The 20258-nt window shown below is 46.6% G+C and overlaps 1 protein-coding gene across 1 annotated transcript; it reads left to right on the plus strand.

The window, feature by feature from the left end:
• Positions 1 to 444: 444 nt before the first annotated feature.
• On the plus strand, positions 445 to 18864 carry kdm2bb (lysine (K)-specific demethylase 2Bb; the record flags this gene model as incomplete). Its single annotated transcript, XM_079735850.1, has 21 exons — positions 445 to 492; positions 1014 to 1158; positions 1260 to 1338; positions 1435 to 1485; positions 2097 to 2271; positions 2591 to 2697; positions 3584 to 3677; positions 4601 to 4754; positions 5232 to 5347; positions 6125 to 6251; positions 6887 to 7215; positions 8001 to 8087; positions 8564 to 8806; positions 9161 to 9304; positions 9425 to 9511; positions 9743 to 10450; positions 10659 to 11665; positions 14645 to 14808; positions 15612 to 15773; positions 16460 to 16678; positions 18683 to 18864. The coding sequence occupies 21 exons, from the start codon at positions 445 to 447 to the stop codon at positions 18862 to 18864; spliced, it is 4428 nt and encodes a 1475-aa protein (XP_079591976.1).
• Between the last annotated feature and the right edge of the window lie 1394 nt (positions 18865 to 20258).

Raw genomic sequence — 20258 nt, forward strand, 5'->3', positions numbered from 1 at the left:
TTTACAGATATAATAGCATATATACAACTTTTATCTCCACCCTTACTGATATTGACATCCCTTAATTAATAAACTTGTTAAATAAATATATATATAGGAATGTATTGTGAAGCACAATTTAAGGTTACGTTTGATGACATGAGTGAAATGCTTTAAAATTAATTGCATTGTCCGGTTAACGACTATAAAGCCAGACTTCCTCTATAGAGGGAAAAAACCCGAACCCCTGTTAGGAGGTGCAATCGTGTGAAGTAGTGAAATGATGGAGCCGTGACGTCGTCCTACAATGTTATGGTTCTCCTGGTGCGGTGACGTAATACCACAAAAACATGGTTCCGTTGTTTTGAACCAGAAAGCTTGCTAAGCATTTTTTTTTTAAGTAAATGCGATTTATATTGCTCCCCTCAAAGTCAGTGGAAGCCCCCTCCCCGCCCCCCGTGCCAGATGATGGCTCAGAGCATGGAAACGTGTGCGGAATCTGGACGCCAGCTGGTGTGTAGCATCCTATCTACAACCTAGCGTTAGCTGTAATGGGCATCACATAGACGGCTAGCTCATTATTTAGCCGAGCTTAGACCAACGATGTTTTTAAAATTCCTATTAATGCCAATGTTGTTTAAGGTGGTTAGCGTTAGCCTTGGTGGAGCTAAGGCAGTCCTGTGTGTTGTTCATGAGTTGTATGATTAACGTTAATTGGATACATTAATATTTTAAAGAACCACACAAGTTGTAAGCATGAATTAAAGCAAGGGACTTAGTGGTTCCTTTAAACGGCTAACAAACCTTACTCTGTGTAATAACGGATAACTAAACCAGCATACTATGCCAGCATGATTGTCTGTCAACAAAGATGTGAGACATTTGACATAACTCAACGTTACAGGACAGTAGTCTTTCAAATCTAGAAAGATGTTTTTGACTATGAAATGGTTATCCGCTAAGAATGTATTGATTTTCTTTGGGTTCTGTCTCCCATGTTTCCCATTGTTGTCATGCTTTATTTTGTATTGCAGCGCTCCATCTGCCGGAGGATGTACGATGAAAACGAAGACTTTTCTGACGTGGAGGAAATTGTCAACATCAGAGGATTTAGTCTAGAGGAAAAACTCGCCAGTAATAGATACAATGCAGACTTTGTCCAGGCGATGGAAGGCAAAGGTAATACACCACCTATTACATTTTTATTCAATGATACATAATAAATGACACACTTCAGCTTTCTAAAAATACATGGGAATTATGAACTTATTGTGTCACAGATTTCACCTATGAATATGTCCAGCGAGAAGCTCTAAGGAGCCCACTTATATTCAAACTCAAAGATGGCCTTGGGATCAGGTAACACAAGTTTAATATTGCCATTGCAACGAATGGCTATACAGTAGGTCTAAATTAAGCTGATCTTCTGTCTATGATTTGTTTCAACTAATACAGAATGCCTGAAGAAGAATTTACCGTCAGTGAAATTAAAGGTTTAGTTGGTAAGTAGTTCTGTCTGAAAATGTGTTCTGTCCATTTCTCATGGTCCAATCATCTTCAGATTACAAAGACTAATAAAATATGTTTCAACCAAAGACCATGGATCTATTTCTCATGGTTGTAACATTTTCAACACCTACGGAGGAATGGAAAGAATAAACATTTCCGTGTCAATTATGATTTGGTGGAATCCCAATCTATTACAATAAGGTTTTATAGACTAAGAGAGATTGATGAAAGTTGTGGTATTGTAAAAACAAGACAATTGACCCAGCACAGCAGTTTTAGTCCACACCTGAACTTAATTAGTTTCTCAAGCATGCAAAGACAAACAAAGGGCCATTAGTTCAACAAAGGGTTTTCAAATTGGTTCACTGTAGTCAGATATTATAAGTCTCCGTCATAAAGACTATAATAATGGATGTTTAACAACTAAAACTTTAATTAAACATTAAACACTACATTAAAAGTAATTTTTTTGTCGATTATCTCCGAATTGGATGCCCCAGGGAATGTGCGGATAGCAGCTGTCACAGATTATTTCCCACTGACGTACACTTTAAGGTGAATATCCCTGATTGACTATAAGTACAGTGCTCTGCGTCTTCCTCAGGCAGCCGCCGCTCAGTGGACGTCATGGACGTGAGCACGCAGAAGGGCTCGGAGATGACCATGGCGCAGTTCGTCCGCTACTATGAGACCCCGGAGAAAGAGCGGGAGAAACTGTTCAACGTCATCAGCTTAGAGTTCAGCCACACCAAGCTGGAGCACCTCATCAAACGCCCTACTGTGGTAAACAGAGAAGGTCCCTCGGAGTAACAGCGCCATTGATGACTGATGGTCAAGTTTCAATAATGCAAACAGAGTGGTCCTTTAATAATGTTTACACTCAGTGCACCTCCTTTAGTATTTTGTAAACGTATCATCTCTTTTAATTCCTATGAATCCTCTTGTACAGTTGCCACGGTGACACCCTCACTCTATTTGTGGTGTTGATAAATTACATCATCATATCCTAAACTCATCAGATCTTCTCCTATCTTATGATGTTTGAGCGTCAGACGGTATGGTTGTTCACAGAGAGAGTGTTGATCCGCTTTGTCTTTCCCAGGTGGACCTAGTGGACTGGGTGGACAACATGTGGCCGTCTGAACTTAAACAGAGACAAACCGAGTCCACCAACGTTATCTCAGAGATGAAGTACCCTAAAGTGCAGAGGTGTGTACGTTTTGGGAATCGCTTTATTTAGTCGCAAACTTCAAGTCTTGGCTAAGCACTTTGTGGTTGTTGTTGAGAGTTTGTCTTATTTTGAATGATTTTCATGACATGATATTGGCAAGAAATGGATTGTGGAGCCATTTTGTTTCGTGCCCTACTGCAAGTGTGTTTAACAATCTTTGTTCTCTGTAAGTGCACACAGTGGTTGCTATAGCAGCCATAGCATCACTGCATGGGCACGTTGAAATTACCTAGCTACCACTGTGATGTAATGGCACCCTCCCTTTAATTGCCTCCCTCTGGTTCACTCTTCCCATTGTTATAGACGCATACACATGCCGGGGGCAAGGAAGTAATGATACAACAGTAACACACAATAAGTTTAAAGAGTTAAAGGTGTTAAAGGTGTTCACATTTGACCTACTTTCAGTGCATCATGGTTTTGATGCACTAAGAAAAACATGAAGTCCTGAAGGACTGCTGGATTAGATGAAACTTGATAAATATAAAGTATACACTACATTCTGGCCTATGATTTGACCACATCTGACTGTAGTTTCTATACATTTATTTTGTCAAGTTACATTCTGATTGTCTTATCTGATTGTCTGAAGAGATCTAGGAAATGGGAAGGAAATCGAAAAGAATGAGAATAATAATTAAGGACTAGTCTATTGAAGTAAGGAAAGGAAATCTAGAAGAACGAGGCAAAAAATATAAATGTATTGAAAGAAAGTGGCACTGATTTGCGTACGTTGACCTCAACATTTGAAACATAAAAAGGCCTTAATTAAAGCCAGTTAATTGCTTGATTGGCTTTAATAATGTCTAATAATTATTCATAAGTAGAACATAATGACTGAGATTAATGAGTTATTGTTTGTAGGTATTGTCTGATGAGTGTCAAGGGCTGCTATACAGACTTCCACATTGATTTCGGAGGGACTTCGGTATGGTATCACGTCTTCAAGGGAAAAAAGGTAAATTATTCTTGATACTTACTTAAGTACTGAATGTGTCTATTTGGTTAAGAAAATAGATCAATCCATGATACACACTTTAATCCACATTTAACAAGCCCTTTCCTGTCCGTCTCAAGCTTGATCAGGTTATGTTATGTCTGAGTAAATGGGAGAAGAGGACAAGCACACTACTACTGCACTAATTTAAACAATCCTGCAGAAATCGGTGTAGAGACCAGATAGAGGGATTGATAGGAACCGTTAGGGTTAGGAACCCTGACCCTTAGGATAAGAACCTAGTGGGATAGAAGGCGTAAATATGTATCGAATGCATCAACGAGTATACATCTCACTTACATTATCAGACTGGAGTTCGCCCAATCGAACGCACATATAATAGCTTGTATAGGATGTGTCACGACTCGTTAGACAAAACGACACTGGAATGTGGCGTTGTCACAACTGGCAAAAATGCCACTTCAACCATTCATTTGAATGGGGGTAATGCGTTTAAGATGAGGCGGTGGGGGCCCAATGGGGTTGCGAAAAAGACGCAGCTGGACAAAACGTGGAACTGAATCAACTTTTGGAGAAATGGGACCCGATGTCGCTCCGCGTTGGCAAGAACCGAAGACGCCCACGGAAAGAAGAACCTTGTTTCCTGTGTAACGTTAGCATTGTATCACTCCAATGTTTACCAAACAACAGTGGAGATTAAAGAGAGACCGATCGCTGCCGTGTTGTCCTTTCCAGAGCTGTACAACCCTGGCATAAAGGAGTGGTTTACGCTCACAACGTGACCTCACACAAATGGGCCCTGAAGTGACGCTCCAACATTGCCGCAGCAGTTTGCGGTAATCGCCGCAACGCCTGATTCTATGTAAATGAACCCTAAGGGCCAGAATAAGTGACATTGACCTCCAGTGTGTGTTTACCTCCAGGTTTTCTGGCTGGTGCCCCCCACCCCTCACAACCTGGCCCTTTATGAGGACTGGGTGCTATCAGGCAAGCAGAGCGACATCTTCTTGGGGGACCGGGCTGACGGGTGCCAGAGAGTGGAGCTGAAGCAGGGACATACCTTCTTCATCCCCTCAGGTTAACACTTATTCATTGGGCTGGACCATTTGTTTATCCTGAGGTTTACCCTTACCCTAATACTGACTCATAGGGCTGGGGTATTCGTTTACACTTTCAGGGCAACTGAACATTTGTTTATCCTGAGGTGATAAACAAATAGCCCTAATCCGTTATCCTTCCTCATAGCACTGGAACACTTGTTTACTCTCGCAGTTGAACTGAACATTTGTACATCCCCAGGGGAACTGAAAGGTTTGCTTGTGCTCTTCAAAGGTTCAAAGGTTCGAAATCTGAATGGAGTAACAGTATAAATACATAAATATAAAAAACATTTGAATAATTAATATTGAGGTCAGATCCATCAGATCCAAACTTTGTAGAGAATAATAAAGTAATAATAAAGGCAAAGAAGAACACTGCCTAGCAGCAAATAATAATAATAATAAAATATGAATCTAACCAGAATTATATTCACTGTCTTCCCTTGACATACAGGATGGATCCATGCTGTCTACACCCCCGAGGATACCCTGGTGTTTGGAGGAAACATCCTTCACAGCTTCAACATTCCCATGCAGCTCAGCATCTATGAGATAGAGAACAGGACGAAGGTAAGCGCCTGATAGCGGACTTTTGTTTACTGCACTTTTGAAAGACTAAGCAGGGAGATTAACACCTGTTGCTTTAAGATGCAGCTTTCACACACAGTTCCCGGTAAATGACTGGGATAAACTTTAAGGCACTGCTTGTGATTTTCAATATTCACACATGCAGCTACGTCCTCAGCGGGGTGTTGTGATTGGTTTGCCCGGCCAACACTGCTGTACCGGCAGTGTCCCGGACATGTTGCTAGGTCTCGAGGTGGCAAATTATCAGCAAAGATTTTCTAGGATTTTGATCCCTGCTCCAATTCACACATGCCTCCATGCAGGAGTGTACTGGAACATTAATGGGACAGACTGCATGTGTGAAAGGTGCTATAGATAGCATGGGTGCCTTGCAGCTTATCACTGAGCAATGAAAGTTAATCGGCTCCAATTTCCTTCAGTCCCGGCAGTGTATAAAGGGATGTTATGCCTGGGTAGCTACAACCCCTTGCTTAAGGGACAAATTTCCCAAGGAAACAATTACGGTTACAACAGCAAGTATGGGTGAAAAAAGCTTTCTACAGAGGGTGAACACTGAGCACATGTATAGGAAATGTATTTGTTCCTGTCCACACCAAAACACCAACACACAACTTTCTACAGTGACATTTTGGTTTGGACGGGAGGCAAAAATGAAGTGAAGTATTTATTATAGGTATAACTGATCTTTAAAGTTTGGCTGTGTACCTTGTGTGTGTAGTGAATAGCTGTCAGTACTCACTTCCCATCCTTGATCCTCAGGTGAACTCCAAGTTCCGCTACCCGTTTTACCACGAGATGTGCTGGTATGTGTTGGAGCGGTACGTCTACTGCCTGACCAAGAAGTCCTACCTCTCCAAGGAGCTCCACAGAGAACACACGCTTCAAGGTTAGAAACACACATGAACTCATTGATACTGGAACAAGACTGTGCTCTTCTGTTTTCACCGTCAGTTAATCTACTGATTTTCATTTCCAATGTTTTTTTTTTGAGGAATTAGGCCTACAAAAATGTCCACCGGAAGTTACGTTAAATTAAGTTCCCAGAGCCCAGAGGGACCTGCATTTAATTTACAGTGATTACAATCAGGGCATTTGGCAGACACTTTTATCCAAAGCGACTTACATCGGTAAATACACACATTGACAGCAGAGTCAACCATGCAAGGCGACAGCCAGCTCGTCAGGAGCAGTTAGGGTTATGTGTCTTGCTCAGGGACACATCAACACTCAGCTAGGAGGAGCTGGGGATCGAACTAGCAACCTTTCGGTTACAAGACAACTGCTCTACCTCCTGAGCTAAGCCAACCCCAGTGAACTAAATATTAACATTTCTAAAGCTATAATCAGCAGGTTAAAGCGTTTTCACTCATAAACGACTAAAACAACTGCAGTCACTGTATCAAGAAGTCATCGACTTCTTAATCAATGCTCTATTCATTTCAGCACCTAACACCTTCTGCATGTTGCAGTGCATTAGTTAGCCTAGACCAGCTTCACCATGCTTCTCCTCCAACGTCTCAGACTCTGAGGTAAAGATGAGCACAGCGAGCCCGCCCTCGGACCCCCCCGCCCGGGACGTGGACGAGAGCCGGGCCAGGGACCACCAGGAGGGGGACAAAGCAGACTCCCAGGAGGACAGATACATCCACACGCCCGCGCTCCCCAAAGACCTCTCCGGAAGACCCTGCGGCCCCGGGGCCCCGGAGCCCCGCGGCCGACACACCCACCTGACAGAGTTCGAGTTGGAGGGGCTCCAGGCTCTGGTGAACAAGCTGGAGGCCCTCCCGGAGAACAAGAGGTGTGTTCCCGAAGGGCTGAAGGATCCGCAGGCGCTGCTGGAACACATCAAGGTACGTGAGCGCGCCCGACCACGCGGGACGCCACTAACATTTGACCAGCAGTGCTTCAATGCTACATGCACGACCCCTCTAACCCATATCTCGGAAAAATGACAGCGCGTCGTGTGATGTGCTCATATACAATTTGTGTGGGTTTTAATTTTAAATTATTTGCATTTGTGGCGCTTAAATATTTCTGGGAATCCTGGTTAATTTTCTTTCTCTTGAGAATGCGCGTCATGTTAGTCGTTGCTATCAGTCCTGCTAGGTGCCTAGCAGGACTGATCTTCTATCAGGGGAAGCTGGGTTTGGAACCACCATCCAAACCCAGCTTCCCCTGATAGAAGAGCAGTCCTGATAGCAGTTATCGTTGCTTTGGGTTTGGATGCCGGTTCTGTGGAACTCTACAAAACAACTTTGTAGGGATTTCATCTTGCATCTTTTTTAATCTCTTCCTGCTGGGGACTGAAGTCGTTTTTATCTAGTGCAGATGGGCGCTCGTGTCCTCTTTACCTACGAGTGGTTTAACGCACGGCTTGGGCGCATCCCTGAAGGGGAGAAACACACAAACGGGGTCAGAATGATAACACCATGTGGTGCAACTCCACTAGATTTGGGGAGGCAATAGTCTAGTGGTTAGGGTGTTTCGTAACGGTTTCATAACGGTTTTGATTTGTATCTTAAGGTTCCCAGTGAGAAGTCATAAATAACATGTAAAAAAAACACACAAAGCGGCTTTGGATGAAAGTGTCTGGTAAATGATGAAATAGTAAAACATAAACCATTTAATGTCCTAGGTTCTCCTAAAAGAGCATGCAGATGACGACCCCAAACTAGCCATCAGTGGGGTTCCCGTGGTCTCCTGGTCAACTGGCACCACCAAGGTAACAGGATTTCCATCCCATTCGTGGGTTTTGAATTTACTTTAATGATGATTCTGACAGACAGATTTGAAGTTTAATTTTTCATCTCCGATTTTTTGGACTTTCTTTTCAAACAAGGCTTGCGTGTGGCTCCCAATGTAATCTGGGCTCTAGCTAAATAAACATAGACATCGTTTCACAACAACTAGAAGCTCCAGACATAGAAGCACAAAAACTAGAAGCTTAAGACATAAAATAACTAGAAGTTGTGCTGCTAGTGGTCCACAGGTCAGCAGCAGTTAGCATCCTCTAGCTCGTTGGCCAACGAACCTAACCCTAATGGAACCCAACACCACTCTGCTGGTCCACTCCACACACACACACACACACACACACACACACACACACACACACACACACACACACACACACACACACACACACACACACACACACACACACACACACACACACACACACTCTCTCCATCCCTCTAGCCTCCGCCTCCGCCGACGCCCAACCGCCCCAAACCCAAGATGGCCGCCTCTCCCGCGTCGCCGGCGGTCAAACTGCCAGCGGGCCGCTCGGCGACGGGCTCCCGGAGACGCCGCACGCGCTGCCGCCGCTGCGAGGCGTGCACACGCAACGAGTGCGGTGCGTGCCACTTCTGCAACGACATGAAGAAGTTCGGCGGGCCGGGCCGCATGAAGCAGTCCTGCATCATGAGGCAGTGCATCGCTGTAGGTTCACTACACACACACACACACACACACACACACACACACACACACACACACACACACACACACACACACACACACACACACACACACACAGAAATAGAGCGAGAGAGAGAGAGACACAGACAGACACATATAATATACAAACAATATACCCACACATATATATATATATATACATATATGTATACACATATATATACAGACAATACATCTATATATATACCCATATATATTTACACGTATATACATATACACACACAGCTCACATTGTAGAACCCTAACCCTCCCACAGTCTGTGTTAAGTAGCCCAGCAGCTAACCCGTGGTGGTGCCTGTGTTGCGCCCCCCCCAGCCCGTGCTGCCCCACACCGCCGTGTGTCTGGTCTGCGGCGAGGCGGGCAAGGAGGACACAGTGGAGGCCCAGGAGGACAAGGTCAGCCTCATGCTCATGGAGTGCTCCATCTGCAACGAGATCCTCCACCCCGCCTGCCTGAAGGTACGTCCACACCCACCAGAGGTGTGTCAGCTCCGGGTCCCTTCAGATCTCTTTGCGCTTGTCCCGGCCCGAACCAGGTTTCGGGTTGACAGCTTCCTTTTGTTGTGATTCCCGGCTCAGGTGAACGACTCGGGCGGAATCGTCAACGACGAGCTGCCCAACTGCTGGGAATGCCCCAAGTGCAGCCATGCTGGGAAAAGTGGGAAAGTAAGCAACAGAGTGGGAAGTGAATGATCTCTTCTCCTCCCTCTCATTTCTCTCTTCATGTGGTGTGGTGAGCGTTCACGGGGTCACTGGTGACTGCTGGTGTGTATGTGTGTGTAGGTGACAGCTCAGGTAGAGGTGGAACCCTGCATCCCCTACTGACCCCTGACCCCTGTCCCCTGACTCTGACCCTAACATAAAGGTATAAAGTTGTTCTTTGTTTCCTCATCCTTGGCCCTGAAGCAAAAGAGGGGCCCAGGGTTCAAGTACGCGTCCAATCTGCCCGGGTCGCTGCTCAGAGAGCCACGCCTCGACCTCCGGGACATCAAGGAGGAGGAGCCCGACCCCCACGCTGACGTCGCCACGGCAACCGCCGGGTGCGCGCTCGGAGGAGAGGTGCCTTCCGTGAAGAAGATGTTGGGGGATTGGGAGAGGAAGGACGGCTTGAAGAAGCCCGGCGGAGGTAGTGGGGAGGAAGATGATGAGGAGGAGGGGGAGGAGCCTGTGAGGAAGAGGCCTCCTGTGATGGCGCAAGAAAGGGAGGAGCCTGTGAGGAAGAGGCCTCCGATGATGTCACAAGAGGGGGAGGAGCCTGTGAGTAAAAGGCCACCCATGATGTCACCAGAGGGGGAGGAGCCAGTTAGGAAGAGGCCTCCTGTGACGTCACCAGACGGGGAGGAGCCTGTTAGGAAGAGGCCTCCTCTGATGTCACTAGAGGGGGAGGAGCCTGTGAGGAAGAGGCCTCCTGGGATGTCACCAGAGGGGGAGGAGCCTGTGAGAAAGAGGCCTCCTGGGATGTCACCAGAGGGGGCGGAGCCTGTGAGGAAGAGGCCACCCATGATGTCACTAGAAGGGGCGCCCCGGCCGAGGCTTGAGGGCAACCCACTGAGGAAGAAGAGGAAGCTGTTCGACACAAACGATGAAGATGTCATCAAGAAGAAGGTGAGTAAACGCACACACACACACATGCTTATTTATCTAACCTCTTGTTGTCTTTCTAAAAAGGTGTTGTTGATCCCAGATAATTACAATAATGTATTCAGTTTTACAGTAGTGTCAAACAATAGGGATCTTTGGCTTCAAGCACTCACTGTGCGAAACATGAGGATCCCAAAAGCCATGAGCAAACTAATCCTCCTTCCCCTCCCAGAAGAGGCCTTCAAAGCCCGACAGCTCTGGCACCCTGACGCTGTTCCGGCAGATCAAAACAGAACCCGACGACGGTGACTATGGCGACGGGGACTCCGGCGACCACGGGGAGTTCCTCACAAAACAGGACAGGTACCGGGACCCGCCTCACGTGAAGGAACCCGCCACGGACGAAGACGAAGGAGACCCACAGGACGAGGAAGAAGAGGAGAAACCCGTCAAACAGGAAGTCAATCCGGGCGATGCAGAGGTCAAAGTCAAGGGCCTGCCCTCAGCTGTGTCCAGAGTGAGCGACTGGCGCTCCTCTTCCTGCGCTTCTCGGCCGGGGCCCAGCGAGGCCACCGGCGGCCAGGGGCGGGGCCCCGGTCCCCTGAAGGGCCGCCTCCAGCGCCGGCGTCTGCCCAACAAGGAGCTGAGCAGGGAGCTGAGCAAGGAGCTCAACCAGGAGATCAACCCCGGGCTGGCCCCGCCCCCAACGCCGACGTCAGCCAATCGCGGTCGAAGGCCGCCGAAGAGGGAGAAGCCGTCGACCGATGGCAACTGCCGATCGATTAAGACAGAGGAGCCGCCGAACCCCCAGCAGACCCTGACCAATCACGGCGGCAGGACGGTGAAAGCAGAAGAGGCCTCGGCCAATCCGAGCCGCAGACCGGCGATCAAGAGTGAACCCCAGAGCGAGGGGGAGGAGCCTAAGCCACACCAACCAAGACGGGCGCTGCACAGCAAGGATGCGACCCAAGAAGCCGGCAGGTTCTCCCCTCCCCCGCTGGGCTGCAGTCGAACCCCGGCCGTCCCGCCCAGACCGACCCACCCTGTGCACAAGCTCCACCCCCCTACGGAGCGCCACGTCATCAGGCCGCCGCCCATCAGCCCCCCTCCGGACCGCCTGCCGCTGGCCAACGGCCGGACGCACGCGCTGCGGCGGGAGCTGTGGAGGGCGGTGTTCGGCCAGCTCACGCACGGCGAGCTGTGCACCTGCATGCGCGTCTGCAAGACCTGGAACCGATGGTGAGACGTCAGTCCGGTGCACCTGACCACTTAAGGCTCAGTTATGGTTCCACGTCGACGGATTGACCACGCAAACGCTTCGGCGCAGTCGTGAACCTGTTTTGGCTCTGCGTCGGTTTTTGGTGAGCCGACCAATCACAGCCCTTGCTGCTTCGTCGCCTCGACGCAAGGTTACGACTTTTAGGAGGCGCACGTCAGGAAAGGAGGGTCCGCAAGGACGTAATGGGTCCGTAAACCACCTTGAGTTGCGTCGACGTGGAGCCATAACTAAGCCTTTGCACCCGCGAACACATCAACTGCAGTAGGCAATAGGGGGCAATAGGGGGCCATTCAGTGGCCGTTGGTAGGGGTAGAAGGTGTGGGACGGGGAGAGGGTTATGTGGTGGCTCTTTAACGCTGAGATCGTTAGGTATGCTTGAGCAAGATGGCTCACCCCCTACCAGCTCATTAATAGCACACCTCTGAACCTGTATTCACTAAACTGCTAGGTTATCAATATGAAGTTAGCTTATCAATATGAACATAATATATATGAAGTATGTCAATCAATTTGAAGTAAGTTAATCAATATTAAGCAAGGTGATCACTATGAAGTAAGGTTATCAATATGAAGTTGGGTAATCAATATGGAGGCGATCACTCTGAAGTTAGCTAATAAATATGGAGGTGATCACTATGAATTAAGGTTAACAATAAGATAACCAATATGAGGTCATGTAATCAAAATTAAGTAACTTGATCACTATGAAGTAAGGTAATCAATATGGAGGTGATCACTTTGATGCAAGGTTATTACTATGGAGTAAGATAATCAATAAGGAGGTGATCACTATGAATTAAGGTTATCAATATGAACAACCAATATGAGGTCAGGTAATCAAAATTAAGTAAGGTGATCACTATGAAGTAAGGTAATCAATATGGAGGTGATCACTTTTATGCAAGGTTATCACTATGAAGTAAGGTAATCCATAAGGAGGTGATCACTATGAAGTAAGGTAATCCATAAGGAGGTGATCACTATGAAGTAAAATAATCCATAAGGAGGTGATCACTATGGAGTAAGGTAATCCATAAAGAGGTGATCAGTATGGAGTAAAGTAATCCATAAGGAGGTGATCACTATGAAGTCAGGTAATCCATAAGGAGGTGATCACTATTAAATAAGATAATCCATAAGGAGGTGATCACTATGAAGTCAGGTAATCCATAAGGAGGTGATCACTATGAAGTCAGGTAATCCATAGGGAGGTGATCACTATGAAGTCAGGTAATCCATAAAGAGGTGATCACTATGAAGTCAGGTAATCCATAAGGAGGTGATCACTATGAAGTCAGGTAATCCATAAGGAGGTGATCACTATGAAGTAAGGTAATCCATAAGGAGGTGATCACTATGAAGTCAGGTAATCCATAAAGAGGTGATCACTATGAAGTCAGGTAATCCATAAGGAGGTGATCACTATGAAGTCAGGTAATCCATAAGGAGGTGATCACTATGAAGTCAGGTAATCCATAAGGAGGTGATCACTATGAAGTCAGGTAATCCATAAGGAGGTGATCACTATGAAGTCAGGTAATCCATAAGGAGGTGATCACTATGAAGTCAGGTAATCCATAAGGAGGTGATCACTATGGAGTCAGGTAATCCATAGGGAGGTGATCACTATGAAGTCAGGTAATCCATAAGGAGGTGATCACTATGAAGTCAGGTAATCCATAAGGAGGTGATCACTATGGAGTCAGGTAATCCATAGGGAGGTGATCACTATGAAGTCAGGTAATCCATAAGGAGGTGATCACTATGAAGTCAGGTAATCCATAAGGAGGTGATCACTATGAAGTCAGGTAATCCATAAGGAGGTGATCACTGCGAGGTCAGGTAATCCATAAGGAGGTGATCACTGCGAGGTCAGGTAATCCATAAGGAGGTGATCACTGCGAGGTCAGGTAATCCATAAGGAGGTGATCACTATGAAGTCAGGTAATCCATAAGGAGGTGATCACTATGAAGTCAGGTAATCCATAAGGAGGTGATCACTATGAAGTCAGGTAATCCATAAGGAGGTGATCACTATGAAGTCAGGTAATCCATAAGGAGGTGATCACTATGAAGTCAGGTAATCCATAAGGAGGTGATCACTATGAAGTCAGGTAATCCATAAGGAGGTGATCACTATGAAGTAAGATAATCCATAAGGAGGTGATCACTATGAAGTCAGGTAATCCATAAGGAGGTGATCACTATGAAGTCAGGTAATCCATAAGGAGGTGATCACTATGAAGTCAGGTAATCCATAAGGAGGTGATCACTATGAAGTCAGGTAATCCATAAGGAGGTGATCACTATGAAGTCAGGTAATCCATAGGGAGGTGATCACTATGAAGTCAGGTAATCCATAAGGAGGTGATCACTATGGAGTCAGGTAATCCATAAGGAGGTGATCACTATGAAGTCAGGTAATCCATAAGGAGGTGATCACTATGGAGTCAGGTAATCCATAAGGAGGTGATCACTATGAAGTCAGGTAATCCATAGGGAGGTGATCACTATGAAGTCAGGTAATCCATAGGGAGGTGATCACTATGAAGTCAGGTAATCCATAAGGAGGTGATCACTGCGAGGTCAGGTAATCCATAAGGAGGTGATCACTATGAAGTCAGGTAATCCATAAGGAGGTGATCACTATGAAGTCAGGTAATCCATAGGGAGGTGATCACTATGAAGTCAGGTAATCCATAAGGAGGTGATCACTATGAAGTCAGGTAATCCATAAGGAGGTGATCACTATGGAGTCAGGTAATCCATAAGGAGGTGATCACTATGAAGTCAGGTAATCCATAAGGAGGTGATCACTATGAAGTCAGGTAATCCATAAGGAGGTGATCACTATGAAGTCAGGTAATCCATAAGGAGGTGATCACTATGGAGTCAGGTAATCCATAAGGAGGTGATCACTGCGAGGTGTACCGGTGCAGGTGCTGTGACAAGCAGCTGTGGCGGCGTGTGGACGTGCGGCGCTGCAGGTCCATCAGCCCCTTGATGCTGAGCGGGGTGATCCGCAGGCAGCCCGTGGCCCTGGACCTCAGCTGGACCAACATCTCCAAGACCCAGCTCGGCTGGCTCATCCACAGACTGCCTGGTAACCCCACGCACCCTACTGGGCTCTGAGGGGAGTCGGGAGGGGGGGGGGGGGTACCTTGGTTCCTGGTGGAGAGTTGGTTCCTGGAAGTAATTAAGATAAGATAAGATATACTTTATTCATCTCAGCAGAGAAATGTAGGTGTTCCAGCAGCCAGCATACATACACAACACAACACAACACAACACATGTATACATACATATCCCACCTAAACAAAACCATGCACCCACAATACCTAGCCTAGGATAGAAAAAGTGGAATGGATGGTCCATGTGCATAAGTAGAAGAAGCTGTTACTCAGACATCACAGTACAAAATGTGTGCAAATATACAGGTGTGCAAATAAACAGGTGTGCAATAAACAGGTGCAAAAAAGATAAATAAATAAATATATATGTATAAGCATATATAAGTATATAAAAGTTTGATATATATAAGCAGCACAAGCTAAAGTTTAAATGAATATTCTTATGTCCTTACTAAAAAGGGGAGTAATTATAAAGTGTAATTTTATTGTGGGAGGAAGTGGAACTTGATCTCTACTACCCACAGGCTTATGCTACTTTTGGATGAGCCGTTTTCTTTGTGCAAATGTGCAATGTTTCAGATTGAAGAACAGCATTTTGATGAAATCGATAGGATTGAAGCATGCTAGAATTCCTTCCCTGGTCTTGGCCACAGAGATCCAGTTGGATCAGTGCTTGTAGCGGCGCTTGGAGAGTCATTGAGCCCATGAACCGTGAGGTCTGAGCTCGGAGTCCTCCTGAATGAGTTCTTAAAGCCTGTCTGTGGGTGCTGTGAGGTCTGAGGGTGCTGCTGCTGTCTGGGTGCTCGTGGGCGGCGGCGGCGGCCCTGTGCACCTCCAGCGGCCCCCTGCTGAGGACCCTGGACGTCCAGTGGGTGGAGGGGCTCGCGGACCCCCAGATGAGAGACCTGCTCTCCCCCCCCACGGACAGCAGACCAGGTGCTTAACAACTTTACAACACGAGCTACATGACCAGTGATAGGGCTATGATTGGACCGTAATACAGCATAACAACATTTATGTTTCAACGCATCACACAGCAGAATAAACACTTTTTTGTGAACAAATATGAGATAAATACTGTACTTAATATCACTCCAAATTTCCTCTCCCCCCTCCTCCGGCCCGCCCCCTTTCCTCCTCCTCCTCCTGTCCTCCTCGTTTCATCCACCGTCTCTTATCTCCTCCCTCTCCTGCCCCTGCTTCTCCTGTCCTCGTCCTTCTCCTTCATCTCCTCCACCACCCCCCCACCCCCCACCCTCCTTCTCTTCCATCTCCTCCTCCTCTTCCTCCTTCTCCTCCTCCTTCTCCTCCTCCCACCACCTCATCCTACTCTAACCACCAAACCCCCTTTTCCACTTCCTCTTCCTCCAACCAACCCCCACGCCCTTCCTCCTCCTCCCTCCTCCTCCACCTCCTCCTCTAACCACCCCCCTCCTCCTCCACCACCTCCTCCTCCACCTCCTCCTCTAACCACCCCCCTCCTCCTCCACCTCCTCCTCTAACCACCCCCCTCCTCCTCCACCTCCTCCTCTTCCACCTCCTCCTCTAACCACCCCCCTCCTCCGTCTCCTCCTCCTCCTCCTCCTCCTCCTCCTCCTCCTCCTCCTCCTCCCTCTGCCCAGGCCAGTGTGACAGCCGGAGCCGGCTGCGTAACGTGGAGGAGCTGCGGCTGGCCGGGCTGGACATCACGGACGCCACGCTGCGGCTGCTCATCCTCCACATGCCGGCGCTCACCCTGCTGGACCTCAGCTACTGCAACCACGTCACCGACCAGTCGGTCAACCTGCTGACCGCCGCCGGCACCGCCACAAGGGACTCCCTCACCCACGTCAGCCTCTCGGGTGAGGAGACACCACACGACACCGCACCGCAGCACACCACAGCACACCGCAGCGCAGCGCACCACGAGGAATGAGCTCGGGCTGCTTCTGGGGCAGAGTGTGTCCAGGGTCAGTAGGGGTCAGTAGGGGTCACTAGGGGGAGGACTGCACCTCATAAGTCACCACAAAATGATGGAACTCACGACCAGACCACTTGAAATGTATCAAAACGTATCTATGTTTCAGTATCTGTCCCTTTTCAAATGAACCTTTAATTAAATGAATAGTAAACCAGTGCGTTTGGTGCTCTCTAGTGGTAACATTTACATTTACATTTAGGATTGCATTTAGCAGACGCTTTTATCCAAAGCAACTTACAATAACTACATTAGTCAGGAGAAAGAGAAACAATATATCGCTGATGGTACAGTCGAAGGGTCCGTTAGGGTTGGTGAGGTATGAAAGGTTCTTGTTTAGGCGTACCCCTATACCTTGTTAGGCCTCCCAACCCGTCCGTACCCCTATACCTTGTTAGGCCTCCCAACCCCTCCGTACCCCTATACCTTGTTAGGCCTCCCAACCCCTCCGTACCCCTATACCTTGTTAGGCCTCCCAACCCCTCCGTACCCCTATACCTTGTTAGGCCTCCTAGCCCTCCGTACCCCTATACCTTGTTTAGGGGGTACTTGATCGTTTCCCTGGGTAAAGGGACATTAGTACCCCCTATCGCCTATTGACAATTACTTCAGGGAGGAAGGTCCTCCCTCAGCCTCCGTTGACTCCCATTCATTTCCCCGAAAGTACTGGCGGCCGGTGAATAACATGGGTTTCAATGGGAGAGAGGAGGAAAGTCCTCCTCTGAGTGGGTCTGACCTTAAGGCGTCTGATTCGCTACGCTATGAACCAATAAGCAGGATCCCTGGCTGGTGAGCAGTGTTGCCAGATTGGGCAGATTTCCCACCCAATTGGGCCACGCTGTCGATAACAAACCCGCTCTGCCTGCATTGCCGCTCATTCTAAGAGACGCAAAGCAGGTGAAATCAACTGAAGGGTAACAAGATTCTAACATTTGCGAATAAAGTGTACAATGGAAACAGAGGACATTGTTTAATTACAAAGCATTTCATTCATTAAGTTACAGTGCTAAGTTAGCGACCAAAGAAAAGGGTAGACCACTTTGCAAAATCGAGATCACCAAAAGTAATGGCAACGTCAGTGTTGTGGGTGCTACATGGTTTGCTAGGTACTCATGGCTTACTGGTAGCATTACTAGCAATCGACTGTATTGTTGGCCCTGTTTGCTAATGAATAATGGCAAATCTCCAACGTGGGCTGTTCATGATTTCACTGATGTGAAAAATATTGATAGGGCAACCAAACGCCATGACAAGTGTCAAGTTCACGTTGGTGCTGCTATGCGACTTTCCTTGCTAGGCACCATGCCTATAGATCAGGTTGTTTGAAATAATGTTCTTGTTCTTTTACTAGTTTGTTACTCTGACCGTTCTGTTTGATATTGTGGAAAGGGTGTGGAAATGGTGAATGATTCAGAGCATGATGCATTTTAAATGGCGTCACTTTTGGTCTTGAGTCTTTTCTTAAAACAATTGTAACTGAAAATAAACATAGCTAAATTACAACCAATTACTTCAGTCATTGACGGCAAAAATAGGCCCAGATTTTTTTATTTACTTATACTAAACAAGAGTAGGCCTGATTTGACTAATGGGCTTTGCATCCTTTCCTTCTGCCCTTGTAGTCTATTTCAAAGACATGCTGCCCACCAGCTTTCAAATTACAGTGATGCCACTTGTGGCTTTGTATCAGTTTTATTCACACAACTATCCCTCCCTACTATTTTTTTAGTTCACCAAAACACAACTTGAGTCTCACATTCTTATGCCACCATACACCATCAGTGCAAGCAGGCCAATGGCAACCAAGCGCACAGTCCTTCCTCCCTCACTTTAAAAACCACCAGCCGCCACTGGTATATATATATATATTCATTTATTATGTGTGTAGTCTGCAACAGGGTCACGGACCAGTGCCTGGCGTACTTCAAGCGCTGCGGCAGCATCTGCCACATCGACCTGCGCTACTGCAAGCAGGTCACCAGGGAGGGCTGCCAGCGCTTCATCGCCGAGATGTCCGTGAGCGTGCCGTTCGGACTGCGGGAGGAGAAGCTGCTGCAGCGGATCAGCTAGTCCGCAGGAGGAGGAGGAGGGGCTTGTTTTTCTACCGCCAGTCATTCGGATGAGTCGCCGTGAGCCATTTCTAGAGTCAACGCTCCCACCTTGTCATGTCACAAATCGGGAGGGACCACCCATCCGTCCTAAGTCTGAGTGGACGCTCCCACTTGTGATGTCACAAATGGATGTATGTTGAAATGGCTCATAGAGACTGTCCTACAATACGCATGCATAGTGGTAGTACGTACTATTTAACCTGAGTAGCAGTGCCATTTTGGCCAGGATACGTACTTAACACAGGCAGGTTGGATCCCTGATGCATAGCCTGGAACAGGGTTAGGGAGGGTAGAATCTTAACCCAGGCCAGATCGCTGGAACAGGGTTAGGGTAGAATCTTAACCCAGGCCAGATCGCTGGAACAGGGTTAGGGTAGAATCTTAACCCAGGCCAGATCGCTGGAACAGGGTTAGGGTAGAATCTTAACCCAGGCCAGATCGCTGGAACAGGGTTAGGGTAGAATCTTAACCCAGGCTAGATCACTGGAACAATAGAAGCCTGGGAGGGTTAGGGTAGAATCTTAACCCAGGCTAGATCCCTGGAACAGGGTTAGGGTAGAAACTTAACCCAGGCTAGATCACTAGAACAGGGTTAGGGTAGAATCTTAACCCAGGTTAGATCACTAGAACAGGGTTAGGGTAGAATCTTAACCAATGCTAGATCACTGGAACAATAGAAACATTAGAACAACATCCATTGGTTTGGATGTTTCTTTGTCGTTTGTATTCCTAAAACCTCTGCACCTTTCCAGCTTTTCTTTGTTATATTGTATTATAGAATGACAATGTATGTACGTTTTGTTGTTCATAGAGTTAACTGTTCTAATGCAAGGTTATTGCATTGTTGAAAAAAAATATTTTTGTATCAGAAAGTATTTCATATCTTTTATGTGCAGTATTTGATGCACTGTTGTACCTAATAGTAATTAATAATTACTGTAATTATTACTTTATGTTGTTAAAATTTCTTATCGACTTTCATCACTGATTTAGATTTTTATTTGTCAAGGATATTTTTTGCTGATAAAATACTTTTTTTTATGTGGTGCTTATTTTCCAAAGTTTGTTCACTTGTAAGCCAAATTTGCAATGTTCAATAATGGACACATACAGAGTAATACTAATTTAAGACAGGGCAATAAAAAAAGGCACTAATACATCTAATAACAAACATTTGTTAAAGCACATTGCGTTATTTTCACTTTTAAAGGTTATCTTGTTTTTTACACAAATCTGTAAACGATTCAACATTTATAACAGCATTAATAATGTTTATGACTTTTTGTTTTCTAGCTGTGGTTATTTCTGTTCAAGGTTGACGGAAGACTAGCAACTACAATTACCTCCTTAACT

Source organism: Pollachius pollachius, assembly GCF_949987615.1.
Source record: "Pollachius pollachius genome assembly, chromosome: 4".
NCBI classification, from domain to species: domain Eukaryota; kingdom Metazoa; phylum Chordata; class Actinopteri; order Gadiformes; family Gadidae; genus Pollachius; species Pollachius pollachius.